The following is a 17,257-nucleotide window of genomic DNA, read 5'->3' as shown; positions in this document are numbered from 1 at the left end:
TACCTTTTTACCTCTTTTATTTTCCTCAGTGAGTTTATCTTGTGTGTTGTCTTGGCTCAGGAAGCTGTCCATGTGTAACCTGACCTTTCGCCAGAAAAACTCCAGTGACCTCTTTGGCAGCTATCAGAAATCAATGGATTGGATGGTAGGCCACCTGCAGGAGACAAAAAAGTCCACCAGGGCCAGAATTATGTTTGATCTGTGATTTACAAAAAAGAATTAAGGTTGCCTGATGTCCTTAACACTTTCAGTAAAAGCAAAGGGGAGAAGGTGGCAGCAGGATAAGATCCATGCTCTTTTTATATGTGGGAACGGGGGAAATCAATCTTTCTAAAACACTTCTTCCTCCCTGATGCTTTTACTGTTCTCGTACCTCCATTTTACCCTCCACCTGCCACCAGCACTTGAAGGCCTGGCTTGTTTGTGGCCTTCCAGGAAAAGGCAAACAGCCTATGCAAGAAGGAAATTCTATGCAAACACACTTTGGAACAAACAAGATTTTTTTTAACAGGATTTATTCATAGCAGAGTAAAGAAGAGGGCAGAAAAGTATGAGCAATGTGCAAGTCATGCAAAACCCATAGGTGTTGTGAGGCAGGAAAGGCAGGCGATAACCCTCTGCCAGAGTTACTGTGGCTGATGGATGTCCCACCTGGAGTCATGGTGCCTTTGCTGCATACCACGATGCCCTTCTATGGGTGACTCTGCCTGCAGCAAGTCCTTTGGGAAGGCACGTGGAGCACAGACTGGAGGGGAGGCACAAGCAGAGTGGGGGACTGCAGGTACCCTATGCAGAGATCAAATAGCAAATATTGCTGCAAAGCTGGTCTTCAGAGGCTAGTGGTATCTCCCGATATGCTCATTCTGCCAGAACTAGAAGGAAGATAGATCTCTTGCCTGCTTCTGCTTCACAGCTACACTAAACATTCCTTTCCATTCCTGACAATGTATGTTCAGCTTCCTCACTGTAATACAATTTCTTCTATAGTTCCATGCTTTTGCAATTTCAGATTCATTACTCTCTCAGCTACAGCATGTCCTTTTGTGTCTAGATTTGTCTGCAGATGCTGAGATTTCCTCGGTAAGGAAAGCAAGAATCTCCTTTGTTCTCTCCCAGCTTGACAGAAGAGGTATCCAGGGTTACTTCACAGTCACCTGCACCATCTTCTACTTGTTCTGAGACAGCTCTAGCCATAATAGATTTCCTTGGTGCATTCTCATTCTGGCAAAGGGGAGCAGGAGGCTTAGTGCATCTGCCCCGAGCCAGTGAGCTGCCTGGGGCATCTGCTGAGCACAAAAGTACTTGGCAGGTACTTGGCAGGGACAATCACCTGGATTGTCTGACCATAGAAATATGGAGCAGGAGACAGGGAAGTAGGGAAAATATGCCACAAAGGTCCCTACTGTTAAAACATCCCACTGTTAATATCTCTGCCATTTTGCAGGTTAACCCAAGGCTGGTTGATATGCTGTTGGTACATGTCTCCAGGATATTAAAGTTATCTTTTGGGCGAAAAGAAGGAAAAAAGGACGTGCATCCTACATGCTGTTCCATGAAAAGCCCTGCTGGTCCAAAGGCAGTGATTCTATTTTTCTTATTATTTGTTATCCTTTAATGTAATTGTTATTACATAAGTAGAACTGGTATTCTACAAGGAACAAAATGAAATGGCATATTCTGTAACAGGCCGCCAAACTGCAAATGAACAAGCCCTGAACCCAAATAACAATGAACCGGTTCTGAGTTTGCATATGAATCTGGCTTTTCTGAGCAATTTGGGGCATCTGAAAGTGCTTGGTCATCAGCAGGACAATGCGGCTTACTGAAACACAGTCTGCTCTGGCTTCCTACTCGATTTTATTTTTCTAGACAGCCAAACACTGAAGTACCACACAGAAATTGTTAACCAAAAGAAAATAACACTGTTAAAAACATAGTATTTAACTATAGTTTTTATGTTGGGATCAGAAGGTATTTTCTCTCTCCGAATTCACATGATCTAAAAGTCTCTTATTACTGGTTCGCTGTGTATTTGCCCTCTGTCAAGACTAGAAAGTAACTGTGTCAAAATGACTCATGGCACAGGAGGACCAACGTGTGGGCCTCTCTCCCTGTACTGACAAAAAGGAAGCCCAGAGAATTAGCTTACAATAAAAGTCTAACTATTAAGAGGGCTAAAATTAGGTTTAAAAAGTTTCATTTTGGATGTCAAAGGAAAGCAAAGTGCAGTTTATTTAGAGTGAACAGGTCTTTTCACATAATCTCTTACGTATTACAGCTCTTGCCTTTCTAGCAAAGTAGCAAAATTTCAAGCGTCCTATCAGCCAAGCGTCCTATCAACCACTCAGGAGCTCAAGCACTGGCATTTTGGGTGGCAAGGTGCAGCTGCAGAATTTTTAAATGTATTTAAAACCTCTTATGTCGTTATTTTACTTATCTGATGTACAGTGAGGTTAACAATAACGCAGCAAGCGCTGACTATATGTGGAGAAAAAGCAATAGATTTCTGTCAAAATGAACAGAACCAAAGGACGCATCTGAAGTCAGAACTGTTTAAGAGGTCTGCTCGTAGTGCAAAGCTGTGGCATGTAAAATTACAGAAAAATTCAGTCATGCTTGTGTGGATTAAGCAAGGAAATACACATGTATTTTTCCCATTAAAATAAGACATTGTTATTACTGCGGCTAAACAAGTTCTAACCAACTTTCTGCTTTAATGACTTCTAAATCCATAACGTTGAGGATGTTTCTATAAAATAGCACAGGTCAAACATACATACTTGGGCCAGTCAAGTCTGAAGAATTCAGAAGCATTATAGTACTTTCCCCTGTTGGAAAAACATACATAAAACAATTTTTGCTTATTTTTGAGTTTTATAAGGAGTACAATAAAAAGATTGACTTTGGTTCCGTGATACCAAGCAAGCACTAATAGCACTGCCTTGCAAAGGGTGATTAGTTAAGAGAAAAGAATAGCCTTTTCACATTTGCTTTGATATGCACATAGCTGTTGCATTCCTCCAACAGGAAGCATAAAATGAAGAGGTTGTCTTGAAAAGGCATTATATATAAGGTAATATGAAACCATGTTTGTGCACAGAAGAGAGTCAATGCTTTTTCCACACATGGTCTAAAGATTTCTGAGCCCATTCCTATGCTCTGGGAATAACTAAGAATTATCCATTCCCTTCAATGACACCAGGATCAAGACCTCAAAAAGTGGATGTCAGGTTTGCATAGTATCTATGAGGAACCAAACAGCAAGAACCAGTATTAAATATGCAAGGGCTGCAATGAATTAGAGAAATCGTTTTACAGTAACTTTTTAACTTGACTTGGGTCTACTGACTTAATTATGGTTCTCAAAAGCATTTTTCTATCCTACTGCAGTTTGCTGAGACATTATTAAACACAGCTTCACATCAGTTAGATTGGATACTGCTACCAGGGCAGACCTCAGCTGAAGGTTCAGGATGTCTTTAGGATCCCATGATAGACTCATCTATTTCAAACTGAAAAATAAAACCCGAGTACAAACAGATTCCAGATCTCCACTCTCTTTTCTGTGGGAGTCAAGAGAAGAATGACATGAAATGAAAAATAAATGATGGTATAGAGACAGATACTATACTGCACCCACATCTTAGACATTTGAGTTTTCAGAAATGCCACAAGTAGTCCTGACACCTAGCATCAACAAATCAGAGAGCAGGAAAAAAACAAAACACAAGAAAGGCAAAATATATTTTATTAAAAATATATAATTGTGAATAGCATTGTAATAAATAATTCTAATCTGTGAATTTCTTACACACAAAGTTATGCACCTAGCAAATGTAACAAATGAATAGCTGAAAACTTGAATCCAGCAGCATGTGCTCTGAGCATTTCTTAAGAAGTCACATGAGCATGGATTTCACGTCCTTGAAGTCTGAAGGTTCCCTTTCTATTTCCAAGATGAATTAAAAGGACTTGAATAAAAAGCCAGTCCAAATCAAGAGCTGTTCTTCCTGAAGATCTAGCTGCATCTTCTCCAAATGGTAAACAAGAAGAGTGACCAGCAGTAAGCAAGGCGTACCAGCTACATCACACGTAGAAATTATATCCCCAAAAGAACTTCAGAGCAAGAAATTTAAGCAGCTCAGTATTACATAATTAATTCCAAATCATGGTGTCAAGAGGGTTACAGAATCTATTTCGGGCTTAGCTGTGGGTGACTAATACTTTAAAATCTACAATAAGGACAGAAAATGCCCTATTCTGTATTGTTGCACTCTAATATTTTATGCAGATCAAAGTATTAAACATTTTCTTTACAAGTTGGAAAGCAAAATCTCTGCAGGGAATGCAGGCCTCTGTGCAGAAAAACAGTCCAGAAGATGGACTACTCTAGAACTAGCTACAAAATTCATTATGGTCACAGACCTAAAGTGCTTTACTTTAAAGATACTTTTGAATGAAACATGTCCTTGAAAGTGCATAACCTTTATCTAAAGCATAAACGTGGATATTTGAGTAAATATCTCCATACCTAGTCACATATATAAAGGCCTGAATCCAAGGGCTTTTTACACTATGATAATTCCATTAGCTTCATTGCAGTTTTACCTGACTTACAATGATACGGAAGAAAACTGCAATCTCAGAATAAAAACCAAAAAAATGAAAATCCCCCTTCAATAAACAGAATGCAGAACTTCAGGTGTCAAACATTCACTGAGGCAAAAGAGCTTTCCTTGCTTAAACTAAGTCTTCTCAACTTGCTTATCTGTGAAAGGAAGAATTACAAGAAAAATTTATCAAATACAAGGATTAATTTTGAAGCCACAGAACATTTCATGGCTTTGTGACTCTTTTCTCTAGAGTTTGGAGGCACCAAAAGTTTCCTTCATTGTCAAAATTAATGTTCTAAAAAATGAAATTAATGAAAGGTCAGATAAAACAGAAACAGAAGGTAATCATGGAAGGAAAGAAATGAGTAGTTCAAGCACACTCGTGGGAAGTGCTCTCCTAACACATACAGACAGTGGAATTGCTGGGGCTTCGAATCCCCATTCTTTTCAAAGTCCAACCCATTCTTCAGTGTCTAGTCTTTTGGTTTCCCTACTAGCATATCCTCAAGCCGTAACTACCTGACCTCAAGACATTTCTGTGGGACTGGCAGGCATACCTCTGTTTGTTCTTATTCATTACAGTAAAGTGTGCTAGGGAGGGATTTGGAACGTAATGTAAATGCCTTGGAAATTGGAGAGAAAGTGAAAGAAAAACCCCAATTACTCCTTAGTTTGTTTTAGGAATTTCAGAGATTTGGTCATTTATTTTCCTGAGACCACGCTTTGCTGAGACAGAATCTCATAGCTTGAGACTTGCTTGAGTGGCAGGGATGCCCTAAAATCTCCTTCCTCGTCCCCTTCCCCACTATCCTGCACCACTCTGTCACTCGTGCTGGCAAGTTTTTCTGTAACAAAAGCGTGGGATAGATGAAGGACTGATTTGGCTTTATATATCCCCACATCAATTTTTTTTACACAATTTTCTTTTTATTTTTAAAAACAGATTAGTTCTTTGATATAACTCCCAGTACAGCCATACAAACTGTTGTGATGGTGAGTCTATAAGATGCAGAATGGGGGGCCATATTTCTCCTGAAGGCACTGTCTGTTGAAACAAAAAATTGAATAAACTAGCCACGAATCAGGCCTCTGCTGGTTTATGAGATGTAAAGACTGCAGATGAGATGTGCTGTATAAAATGTGCTACTGCTTTTCCTATTATGATTTATACTTACATTTCAGGTCTTCCTCTTCAAAAGAAGTATTTCTGCAATCATGTTTATCCTCATTTTTGGACAGCTCTTTAAATAAACCACATACATAGAGAAAACAGTTAGCATAGCTTTAACTTTTCATATAGTGATAAATCTTTGTTAAAACCTGCTGTCCCAGGCTTTCCAGGAATTGTGTGATTGAAATGCAGGCAAGGGAAAGGTTTAATACCAAAAATCTTGTCTGTTTTGGGCAAGAACACTTAAAAAAAATGCCAGTAACAACTAACTTTTGACAGAACAGTGCAGTTTAAAGTGGTCTCTGAATAAAACCAAACACCAAATTAAAAAAAAATCCCATAAGCCACCATGCGAGGATTTTAATTTCTTCTCTTCCTCAATAAATCTTAACTCTCTCTTCCTCTTCCCCTGTTTCTCACTGTTATGGTGCTACTGAGACCCATTCACCGAGCTTTGCTAAACAGCACCAGCATCTCAACAGGAAGAAACAGAAGATATTAAATAAGCTACAGCTTCTCCCTGTAACCCTCAGGGCTCGGGCAACCTCTCTGTCCTCAGTGTTGTGACACAGAGCTTCCCATGTACATTACAATACCGGAGGCAGCACAGGGTAGTGCCAACGTAATTTGCAGCATAAGAGTCTGCACACCAGGTTTTGCTGCCATCACAAGGTGTACGTTGCAGGGAACATGTCTTATCCTATCCTAAACTTATCAAAACACGGGAAACCCCTCTGTCCCTCTCTTGTTTGTATCAGGGCTGCATCAGCTCCTGGAACAGGTATGCTTTTTTTTTCATCTTTTCCTTTTAAGTAACTAATGAAGTATCCCAAAGTATTAAGTGTTTACCTCACTCTTTAACTGTAATATATAGTTGTTACTTAAATGGAAAGTAGAATGCAAAATGGGAGGTGAATGTAATTTTGCCTACGGTTGTCATAATTACAGAACAAATTCACAAGCAACTATTTCCATGAGAGTGATGCTGATCTAGATTTACGCCATGCTGTACATACTTGCCACATTCATTGATGCATTAGCCAGACACGCTCTATTGACCTTATTTTCTTTAGTTGAAAGAGAATAAGAGAGAAAATCAAAAAAGAAACAAAATACTCATTTGTGATCTAGGAGAGGCTCAAGCACATTAGTGGGAAGAGCACTCTTGCCACAGTGTAATCATTCATTCTCAAAACACTTCATTTCTTCAAATCCTCTAAAATACATTCTTTACTGCCCAGTTTTTCAGTTTCCTTTCCAGAATACCTTTAAGCCAGAACTCCTTGACACTAGGCACAAGGTTTGACTGAAAAGTACTTGTTCAGTGGTATGCTTTCACCCCTAATTTGAATTTATTAAACAATAAGGAACAAAAAGAGAATCATCTTCTCAGTGTTCTGGGGGAAAAAAAAGTTCATATTCCAGGAAGGTTCCATCCTTAAAGAACCTTCCTTTATTTCAAGAATCACCTGTCTGCTCATCTTTGACAGCTTGGGTTTTAAAAGAAATACAATGTCACTACTAGTTTACTTTCTGAATTAACTTGTAGGTTATGACATCTATATATATCTAGATAGATAGATATACACACACACACATATCATAAATATATACATATACATGTATATCATAAATATTTCTCAAGCAACCTAGGAAACTTCTGACCTTCATCTAAAATCCCCAGATGGGAATCTTCTGAGAAGCCAAGGATCTCTGCTGGCCCTTCTTCCACTTTCATGTTCTGCCCCTACTCCTATCACATTCTTAGGACAAATATATTCTTAGACACACAGGGTTGTGTGCAGCCCTCTGTAGCCTGTAGCCATCATCTGCAAGCGTGTTAGGATTACAGATACCTCTCCCAGAACCTGTGTCCACAGCACCTGTGCTGGAGAGTAGTCTGTGACCAAAAGACTGAATATCTGCATTTAGTTCTATCTCATATTTCATGAACCTGAAATTTCAAGTGTAGACTTTGCTGATAGGTGCTTTTGTGTGATTTTCAGCCAGAATACAGTGCCGTTTCTAGTTTTCATTAGGAAGGAGGAGAGCTCTTGAAATACTGCTTGAAAAGATATTACAACACAGCATTTGCTTTGGATCCACCTGGATTTCATGCCAGCTACCCATCTGCACATACTACAAAATTTGAGAATTTCCAGACGAGGCACTAGTCCGTTATCTTGCTCAGCTTTTCGGGGCATTCCTGGTAACACTTCACAGAGTAGCGTGACCATGAGATTGTAACACTAGGAGAAGAGTGTCAGATCTGAGGCCTCTTGCACTTTTTCCTTGCATACATCTTGACAAAAAAAATTCAGGAAGGTTACTTCAAAAAAAAAAAAGTAACTATGGATGATATAAAAATGTTCGCAAATTTGTTATAATCAGATTAATTGTTTCCATCAAAACCAGAATGTTCAACAAAAAACTTCCCTTCTGATATTTTCAAAATGAATCCTATGGATGTTCAGAGATCTGCCTGACTTTATCGCATCTCTTAGGACGAAGAGTAAAAAACATCCCTAATTATTAAAACCCATCTTCCCCCAAAGGGAAAAAAAAAAGAAAGAAAAATGAGAAAATGAGAAAATGAAACCATACTTATTTTCAGCTGAGCAATACATTTCAAACATTCTCCTTTAACTTGGGGGCAAAAGGGCACTAGTTTCATGTTAGGATACCCTAAAATATTTTATCTCCCACTTTTTTGTTTGGTCAGCTAGTGAATTAAAATAAATTACTTCCAACGCTTTAGCTCTTCAACACAGTGTGATGTCAAAAATATCTGATTCAAGGAAGTCAAGTGAATTGAAAAAGCTCAAAACATAACAAGGAAATGAAACAAACAAGTGGTACCAAGCCACAGAAGGAATGTCTTATGACAAAAAACGTGCATGCTCAAAAGCTTAGACATCTTGTTTCATATGTACTGTACCGTTTTTATTGTATTTTGACCAGAACTAAGATATATCTAGAACTCACAACAAATAAAACATTTTTAAAAATACATGCCCTCCCAGTTTGTGAAATTCTTCATACATTGTAGCAAAAAACCCTAAAAACCCAAATGCCATATTCAGGCATTCAGGTCCCAAATCAGAAGCGAGGATTCTGAACTAGAAGCTTACAGTTACACGAGGTACCTAAGCTGGGCATTGACCTTTAGATGGAAAAAAAACCCAACCAATCCTACTGCTCTACCTCATTACCTATAAGCAAATACAGGCATTACCTACAAGTAAAAACAGAGATAAAAAGGTAAGTGGCCTGTGAGGGGCTGACAACCTGTTGCACTCTACTAATATAATAAATAGCTAATATGTGATAAAGCCAGAAAAAGAAGAAAAAAAAAGAAAAAATTTGGTAAAAAATTGGTGGTTTCAGGATGAAGGAATTAGGTCAAGCTTTTATCCTCTCATCCCACCTCTGTGAGAATGAATTAACACGACAGATCACAGAATGGTTGAGGTTGGAAGAGATCTCTGGAGATCGTCTTGTCCAACCCCCCAACAACTAGGTAACAACTGGGAAATGCTAAAATGAATAACTCAAATACCTTTTCTTACACAGAGCATAAATAGAAGCGCTGATCCAAAGAGAGCGGTCACAATCAGAATTCCTCCAACAACGCGTCTGCTTTTAGTCCACAGAATATCCTCAGCTGAATCTTTAAGAAAAACAAGCAGGGGAAAGACAGGGCAGAATTATATTCGAGCTTCTCCCTTTTGCTTTCTCTCTCATCCTATTACGGTTGTTATTAGGATTTTGGATGTGATAATAGCATTCTAGACTGTATCCCAGGCCCAAGGTGTGTACACTTCCAAGGTGTATATATTGCACTGATGGTGCAATTCACCGTATCTGGCTATCTCAATAAAGGCAAAAAGATAAAACATATGCATATTCATCTTTGCTTCCAGGACTCTGGGTGATAGTCCTTTTGTCTCCTGTCACAAGTCCTGCTAGTCATGAAGGAACAAAGTGTTATGTCCAGCTTAGCTGCCTTCCATTAGGATTATAGAAAAAAGCTGTTTGAGAAAGAGACCACAGAGTCCCTTTGAGATGGTAGAGCTCTGAATGCAAAAGACAGGCAGCCTCCTTCAATCCCAGATGCATTTCTTGTCAAAACTGTACCCTTGTTCTCAGCAGTCTCTGAAAGAAGATTAACTTTTTACAGGCTTTTCTCACTTTCTGCCTGCTCACTGACAGCCCGGGAAAGCATGCCAGCAGTGTGAATTGGACTGGTGAAATGACCTGGCTGAGTAACAGTCTGACAAACAAGAAGAGATTATTTTTCAGCTGGACCAGGTTCAAAGCTTGTGTCAGCATACCACAGGGGTAACAGAGAAATAATGAATACCTAAGGGCAAAAGCAGTAGGGGTCGTGACTGACTAAAATGTCTTGTAGGAAACTGTACTGCTCTCCCACATTCATATGCCTTCTTTTAATCTAGACGTTATGAGAAATAACACCTGTGCACAATTTGCTAAATGCAATATGCTGACAGCAAAGGCTGTGGTGGCAAGAAAAAAACGTGTTGTTCAAATTTCTTTGACAGTTATCATCATTGAAAAAGAATATTTTTGGAAAATGTGTTTAATTTCTAAAGAAGGGTTTCATTTCTAGGCTCCAATCTCTGTGCTTTTCAAATAATTGAACTTCATTTAAAAGGCAGGTTCTCACTCATTTTTCACTTAACTATAAGCCATGCAAAATTGCTATCTTTGAACAACTAGCTCCATCCCCATATGCACAGCGAGCATATTAATATCGTGAAAGTGCGCGCTAACAGCAACACTTAACACTACACAGTATTTCTTTTTGGCCTTTCCTAAATCAGATAGGAAAGAGAAGAAAGTCATGGCTGGTCCAACTCATACGAAGCGATGGGAGAGCTTGAAAAGTATTACTATAAATGACATTCAGAAGTGTTACCTGCTACGTATAAAATAGCAGATGTATTATCTTGAAGTTCTTTGTTCCAGAATATACAGTGAAAAATCTCAGCAGTCCTACTTTTGATTTTAAGTGTACTTGTCACACGATACAGCTGGTCATTTCCAATTTCATAACTTGTGTTTGCCTTATCAGTCAAATCCTGATATCCTCCATTTTGCCATATCACTTCAGCTTTTGGGTATCCTTCTGACTGGCATGTTAACTTCCACTCTTTGTCTCCTGTACTCACCACTCCTTGGGTTATGGTTCTATAAGGAGCTAAGCAAAGAGAAGAATTAACAATTACAAGTAGGAAGCCAGAAGAACAGCATACATGAGCAAGACACAACCTCCTCATCCCCAGCCTCTGGGTCAAATGTCTATATACCAACTTGGCTTTTGTAAACAGTATTCTTGGCAGACAAGGTAAATATTGTGTCTCTCCACAGAAATCGGGGGGGGGGGGCAGGATTTATACAGAGTTTATTATAATGCTGATATTTTGAAAATTGCATTAGTTCTCTAGTCCAGTCCACTTTGTCCAAATGTTTTTTGCAACACCATTCCTCATACGCCTGGAAAAAAAAAAAGTATGGAAATGGATTCCATCTGGACAGAAACTACAAGGTTATTCTGCTGTGCAATGGCCATGAGGTCCCGCAGTCTCTACAGAAGTTTCTTTGGATGATAACCCAGGTATGCCTTCTGTCAGGGACTCTCTAAGATCTTTCAAGAGTGCAACGGAGCATTGAATATCCTGCAGTAGAACTCACCCTTAACTTTCAGATCGATCATCTTGTAGTCAGCTCCCCGATAGTCAATAAGACAGCGGTAAAACCCTGCATCTCTGAGCTTAACATCAGTGATTTGAAGGACAGACTGCCCAAAGTTCAGTTTCTCTTTCAGCAACTTTATTCTTCCCCTAAAGTCACTGTGCTGACTGTTGACATCTTCCTCCCCTTTGAGAAGTACATAAACCTCTTTTCTAGATTCATCTTTTTTTTCCCAGCTGACACTTAAATCTCTGAACTTTAATTTCCCCTCCACTGGAAATGTGCACTCCATGGTCACATTGCTCCCATATTCCACAATGTAGAGTGGCTGTGGAGCTTCAACGGTGAATAAAGCTGGAAAATAAAATTCAGAAGAAATTTTTTAATTTTTCAACTAGAAGCTTAATTTACTAAGCTATCTTTTATCATCTGCCTAGGACATTTGAAGGACCAAAAGTACTGTCCTTTTCATACAAGTTCAACTTTTTTGCATGCACATAGCCAAACTTGGGACAAATTGGGCCATTTATACCTGCAGACACCTGATTTGTGCATTTGCACAGTATTATTCTGTTTTAAAAAAAAAAAAAGAGAGGTATGCCTGTTGCTTTCAGAACGCTGTCTGCAATTGTTAATGCCTCTTATGAGAACGTTCTGTTTATGTAACTGTCAATTGCTTTTACACATGATACTGAAGAATACAAAACAGATTCCTAGGTTTGACACTGCTAATGAAACTACCTGTGTACTGCAAATATATCATGTCTTAAGTGGGATAGGTGCCGAAAAAATGACCAGGATTTCAATCCAGATCCGTATCAAAGCACTCATATTAAGCACTTGTATCCAGAGCTTAATTTAAATGCATGCAAAGACCTTTTTATTTAAAATATTAACTAAAGAAAAACAAAAGCAAAACACTAATACTTTATGGAAAACTACCTGAGGAGTTAAAATTTCCATGCTTATGCACGGAACGGAAAACTAATCAAACAGTTCAGCTTCTTACCATTTAAGAAATGCCAGTGGAATACAAATATATATGAAAGCAAAGGCTTTTCCATGGTGAAGATAGAACCTAAAATGATAAAATAATGGGCAAACATAATTATCTGCTTATTTCTAAGTCACACTATAGAAGACACTTTAGCTACTCCACACAAAGAACTGGACTCAAGGCACTGAATTCCACTCTAGCGAAAGACATGCCAAAATAAATCGCACCTATGACTACTGCCCATCAGACAGAAAGTTTTTTGCTTGAGTTTAGGAAGGAGATACAGTTTTATTTGCTTTGAACATTTGCTATTGGTTATGGCAAAATATACACTTTATTACTTTCTGTCAATTAGTAAGTACTTATAAGTAGCGAATTGTTACCGTAAACTGTAGCAGGGAGTGTTGCCACTAGGAAGAGAGAAGGAGTTTTCCATACTCATTCAGTGGAAGAAATAGAACTCACCTCTCCCTGACCAGTTTGCCTAATTGAACATATTGTGAACTGACCCCATCTTAAAACACCTAGTTTCACAATACCAATACAGGCTTGTGAAGTTATATATACTGTGAACAGCAGCCAAGTGGTAATTAATCATTTAATGAACATTTTTAGAGCAGCGCACTTGTAGAACAGTACTGAAAACTGCCAGTCTACAAACAAAACCTGTTTGCTTGATTTTTTTCTGCTTTACAACTGAACAGCAAATTATTTTAATTTTCCCTCAAGAAAATTTTCCCCCCTCTTTGCTGACAGGCCTTTTTATACGCCTACACCACACTAACATTACAAGACACTGGTTAATGTCACTTCACACACTTACTTCACACACCCACTGCACTTTCTAAATGGATATTTTGAGTCAGAGCCGTAGTAGGATCAAACAGCCTCATCATTTTTCAAATTACCTTCAAGCAAATTTCAAACTCTGTTTAATGCAAGTCCTTTGTGAGTACAGAAGAATCTAGAATTGTATTTAGAGAAAATTCTGGGTTGGGATACCCAAACAGCCACAGAAATAAGCCAAGATTGTATTAAACTGTTTCCTAATGGTAGTTTCAGTATTTGCATAAGAAATTAGGCAACATCACATGTCCTAACTGATGAAATTCTATCTGGTCTGAGAATCTTTTAACTGTTTTGTCTTTGCTTCTCTGTTTTTCAACGTAAAGACGACAACCAAGTAACAGCATTGTCCTGAGTCATGAGACACATCGGTGCCTTTACAGCACGGTGGCTTACGGGACTTAGAGTCTTCTCAACAGAATCTGATAAAAGCTACTTTCTTCCTCAGGTTTCTGCTCTCTGATCCCAACAGATAGTTTGTGAAAGGTAACACAGATAGAGCTGAAAATGAAAGCCACCTTAATACACTGCCAGGCAGGCATGAGCAATTACAAAAGAGTGTTCTGCTGAACACGGAAAGGAAAATACAAATAAGACCCCCACACTCTATTTCACTGATAAATATATCCTAGACTTACAGGGCTAGAGACCCAGATTTATTCCTTAACTACAAACGGTGTCCTTAAAAGCACCAGCAAACTACTGCCTAATACTGGGGATAGCTAACATACATACCTACGTTTCTGGTGATGTGCATGCATGAGAATGCCTTCAGCATTATGCCACCACCTAAGTGAGTGGGTGCTGCAGAGCACCAGTTGAGCTCCAAACTAAAGCTCCTCAAACAAGGTGGAGGAATACCAACTTCAAAGTGTACTCTGATCAGGCTTACTCCAGATACAAACTGCAGAAGAGCACGCCAGTGAGGCTGATGGGTACAGGTGTGCATCTCTCTGTACTGCCTGTGGGAGAGTGACCTGGGCTGCAGTACTCTCAGGTCCAGAACATATTCTGCTTTGGAAGAAGTAGAGACTTGAGCTAACAGACTGCCTGGAACAAATAGCATGGGCACTACAGTCACGGGAAGGTACACACCTCACACCTGTACCATCACATGTGACCCACTTTTTTGGCAGGAAATCTGAATTTAGGCATTAACTCCAGCGCAGGGTTTTTGACAAACTCCTCAGAGAAGGATGATAGCAAGCGAGCATTTTTATGGCTCCAATTCTTGTATCCTGCGACTGAAGAACTTTAATTTGCATGCTTTCACCCACTGCCAAGCAGGCCTTTACTAAGAAATATGACTACTGCTTACAAAATCCCTCAAGACTGAAAGTATCTGCTACTGTACTCAATTTTACACTTTCAGACAGAGAAAAAAAGGTCCACGTTAAGTCCAGATGCACATGAGAAAAAGCCCTCTGCAATAACCGTTACAGAGCTGCCTTCTACTCTAAGTGGCTCAGCTAAAGCTGCTTGAGACCCTAGACGCCAGTCAAGGTGCCAAAGCAGCTGTCTTCTCACTATTTTTCTTACAGAACCTACCACACCCTCCTCCTCCCAATTTCTGTCTGACACCTGTAGCTGACACCGTTTTATAAAAGCAATAAGATATTCACAGGACAAAATACTTTTCAGTCTCGTTGGCTGTTAACGTTTCTGTCACAGTCTAATGAAGAGAGGGAGAACAAAGCTGTTGCACCCAAGTCATTTTGTGACAGTACTTCAGTGCTGATATAACTCCATTTAAACTTCCCCATTACTGGAAAATTCCCCACTAGGGAAAATTCTCTATTGCTAACAGTGGTTCACTGTAACCAGAGAGAGAAATGCTGGGAAAACTACTACATAAAATGCCACAAAGAAATGTCATCTAATCAGACCAAGACATGAACAACAGTCCTTGGAATGCCAGTAACAAGAAGTGATCCATCTACACTAACTCAAGGTCCCCACAGTACTTATCACATGTGGTGCTGACTGCTAACAATGACAGCAAATTTCTGCATCGCTTATTCCTGTGTGTAAACATCATAAATACGAATAGTAGGAAGCAGATTGTTTTTATTCTTACTAGCTTACAGAATACAGCTTACATTTTCTCCCCAAGATCTGAGAACAGTCAAGGCTTCTTGCCATGCCACTGTGCAGTGAAGGAAAAGTTATTAAGTCTTTATACTAGCTTAGAGGTATAAAGAACACTGTCTTTTCTTCCTCCTGGTCCTAGAGTTCATCAAAGAATACAGAAAAAGCAAGTATTAGAAGGCAAAGGCAGTACTCATATGAATGTGCTGACAGTAGCACAACCTGATGAACAACAGAAAATATGACTATAAACATGTTTCAGTCTAAGTTCGCCCACTTACGCTGTCTTTGAATATTTCAAACAAGGGTTGGGATTCTCCGAAGAAATAAAATACTGTCAAATGACGACTTAAAATTTTTCAGCAAAAATTTTCTTCTTTCTGCTTGACAGCCCACTCACAGTACCTGTCATGGGAGCAAAAATACATAATACACAAAGTTGGTATAAGCTAACCTTTTTACTCTAAGTGTGGGAGGAACATGGAGATAGCGGTATATGGAACAGCTGAATGCAATATTTAGGTTTTAGTAACCTGAAACTACCTTAGGAGGTTGAGGGTTTGGATTTCTGTAATAGGTGCAGCATAATGAACATTTCTTTCCACCAGTTTCTTCTGTGCTTAAAAAACAGCCTTAATGACATTTTATGTCCTCAGAAAAAAGATACAACACAAAGAAACCAAATCTAAATTGTAAAATAATGTCTGAGAGACTGCAAAAGTCATTAATGTAGCTAGCTCTCAAAATCATGAATTCAGTTTCCTCTGGTTAGCTGCTTCCCTCGAGCTCACAGAACTTCCCCCCACCCCCCACCCCCATGTAAGCAGTTCACAGCAAATAAAAGATTCTGAAAGTTATTTTTCTTTTACAGTGAGTACATATAGATTCACACACACATATGTATATACACTGTTGTGTATATATAAAAAATACACATACATGTGTATGTGTATATTTGTGTACATGTATGCATATGCATATATCCATACATGTATAACCATATACATACATATATACATAAATACAAAAACAGTGTATATATGGGTGGGTGGGTGTATAGCCATGTATATACACACACATAAACCCCTAAATTCTATACTTTTGTCTGCAGTATATTTTGTGCTGCAGCCGTTTTTTCTAGACAAATCTCTTAGTCTCACGTGTCATTATGTACTTCTAATTCAGCCAGAGCTTGCTGGAAAAATATTTTGCAGAACTCCAGGAGCTATCTTTGCCACAGATGCAGCATGACTAGCTCAGCAGTAGATGCGCCAATGCACGCTGGGGCACCGGCTCTAAGCAGCGGCACCACGTCAGAGGTCCGTTCTGCTCTCCTTCATCAGAGGAAACTCTGAAATCAGGTGTGTCCTATTAATAACTGGCATGGAGTCCCAATAAAGGTCCCGGGGCCGTGCCTCCTTCCCCAGGCCGGCTGGAGGAAGGGCCCGCAGGAGATGCCGCTCCCCGTGCCCCTTCCCTTGGGCGCCCCCTCGGCCCGCCGCCCTGCCACGTACCCGGCGGCTGCTCCTGGCGGCGGCTCCTGGCGGCGGCGACCGCTGCGCTGCGCTGCGCTGCGCTGCGCGGAAGGCAGGAGGTGACCCCCGGCCCGGCCCCACCTCTAGTGGCGCAGCAGGAAGGTCCCGGGCGGGGGCCCGGCCCCGGACTTCCCCACTCGGCCCCGCCGCGCAGGGGGCCGCTCGGGAGCAAAGGCTCCCCACTGCCTGAGACCCCCACGGGGAGTGGGAGCCTCATAACAGGAGCTAAGTCCACATTTCCTAACTCTTCTGGTAAGACAAAAAAAAAAAAAAAAGAAATATATCTGGTTCT

The 17,257-nt window shown here is 39.8% G+C and overlaps 1 protein-coding gene across 10 annotated transcripts; it reads right to left on the bottom strand.

Moving 5' to 3' along the window:
- Positions 1-11: 11 nt before the first annotated feature.
- Positions 12-17,183, bottom strand: CD274 (CD274 molecule). 10 transcript variants are annotated; one of them, XM_068929120.1, is made up of 11 exons: positions 15,974-16,220; positions 15,712-15,835; positions 15,442-15,568; positions 12,509-12,577; positions 11,500-11,853; positions 10,724-11,005; positions 9,344-9,454; positions 5,789-5,854; positions 2,781-2,828; positions 652-745; positions 26-154 (listed from the first exon to the last, which is right to left on the bottom strand). In XM_068929120.1, exons 3-11 carry the CDS (start codon positions 15,482-15,484, stop codon positions 124-126), a joined length of 1,098 nt encoding a protein of 365 aa, XP_068785221.1. In that variant the 5' UTR covers positions 15,485-15,568; positions 15,712-15,835; positions 15,974-16,220; the 3' UTR covers positions 26-123. The 10 variants fall into 10 exon arrangements, 9 of the variants coding, with proteins under 9 accessions (XP_068785227.1, XP_068785221.1, XP_068785222.1 ...); XR_011138118.1 differs by lacking the exons at positions 652-745; positions 15,974-16,220 and adding an exon at positions 16,945-17,179 and having other exon boundaries at positions 123-154; positions 9,354-9,454; XM_068929121.1 differs by lacking the exons at positions 26-154; positions 15,974-16,220 and adding an exon at positions 16,945-17,183 and having other exon boundaries at positions 617-786.
- Between the last annotated feature and the right edge of the window lie 74 nt (positions 17,184-17,257).

Source organism: Struthio camelus, chromosome Z (assembly GCF_040807025.1).
Source record: "Struthio camelus isolate bStrCam1 chromosome Z, bStrCam1.hap1, whole genome shotgun sequence".
NCBI lineage: Eukaryota > Metazoa > Chordata > Aves > Struthioniformes > Struthionidae > Struthio > Struthio camelus.
This window is presented reverse-complemented; position numbering and strand designations above follow the sequence as displayed.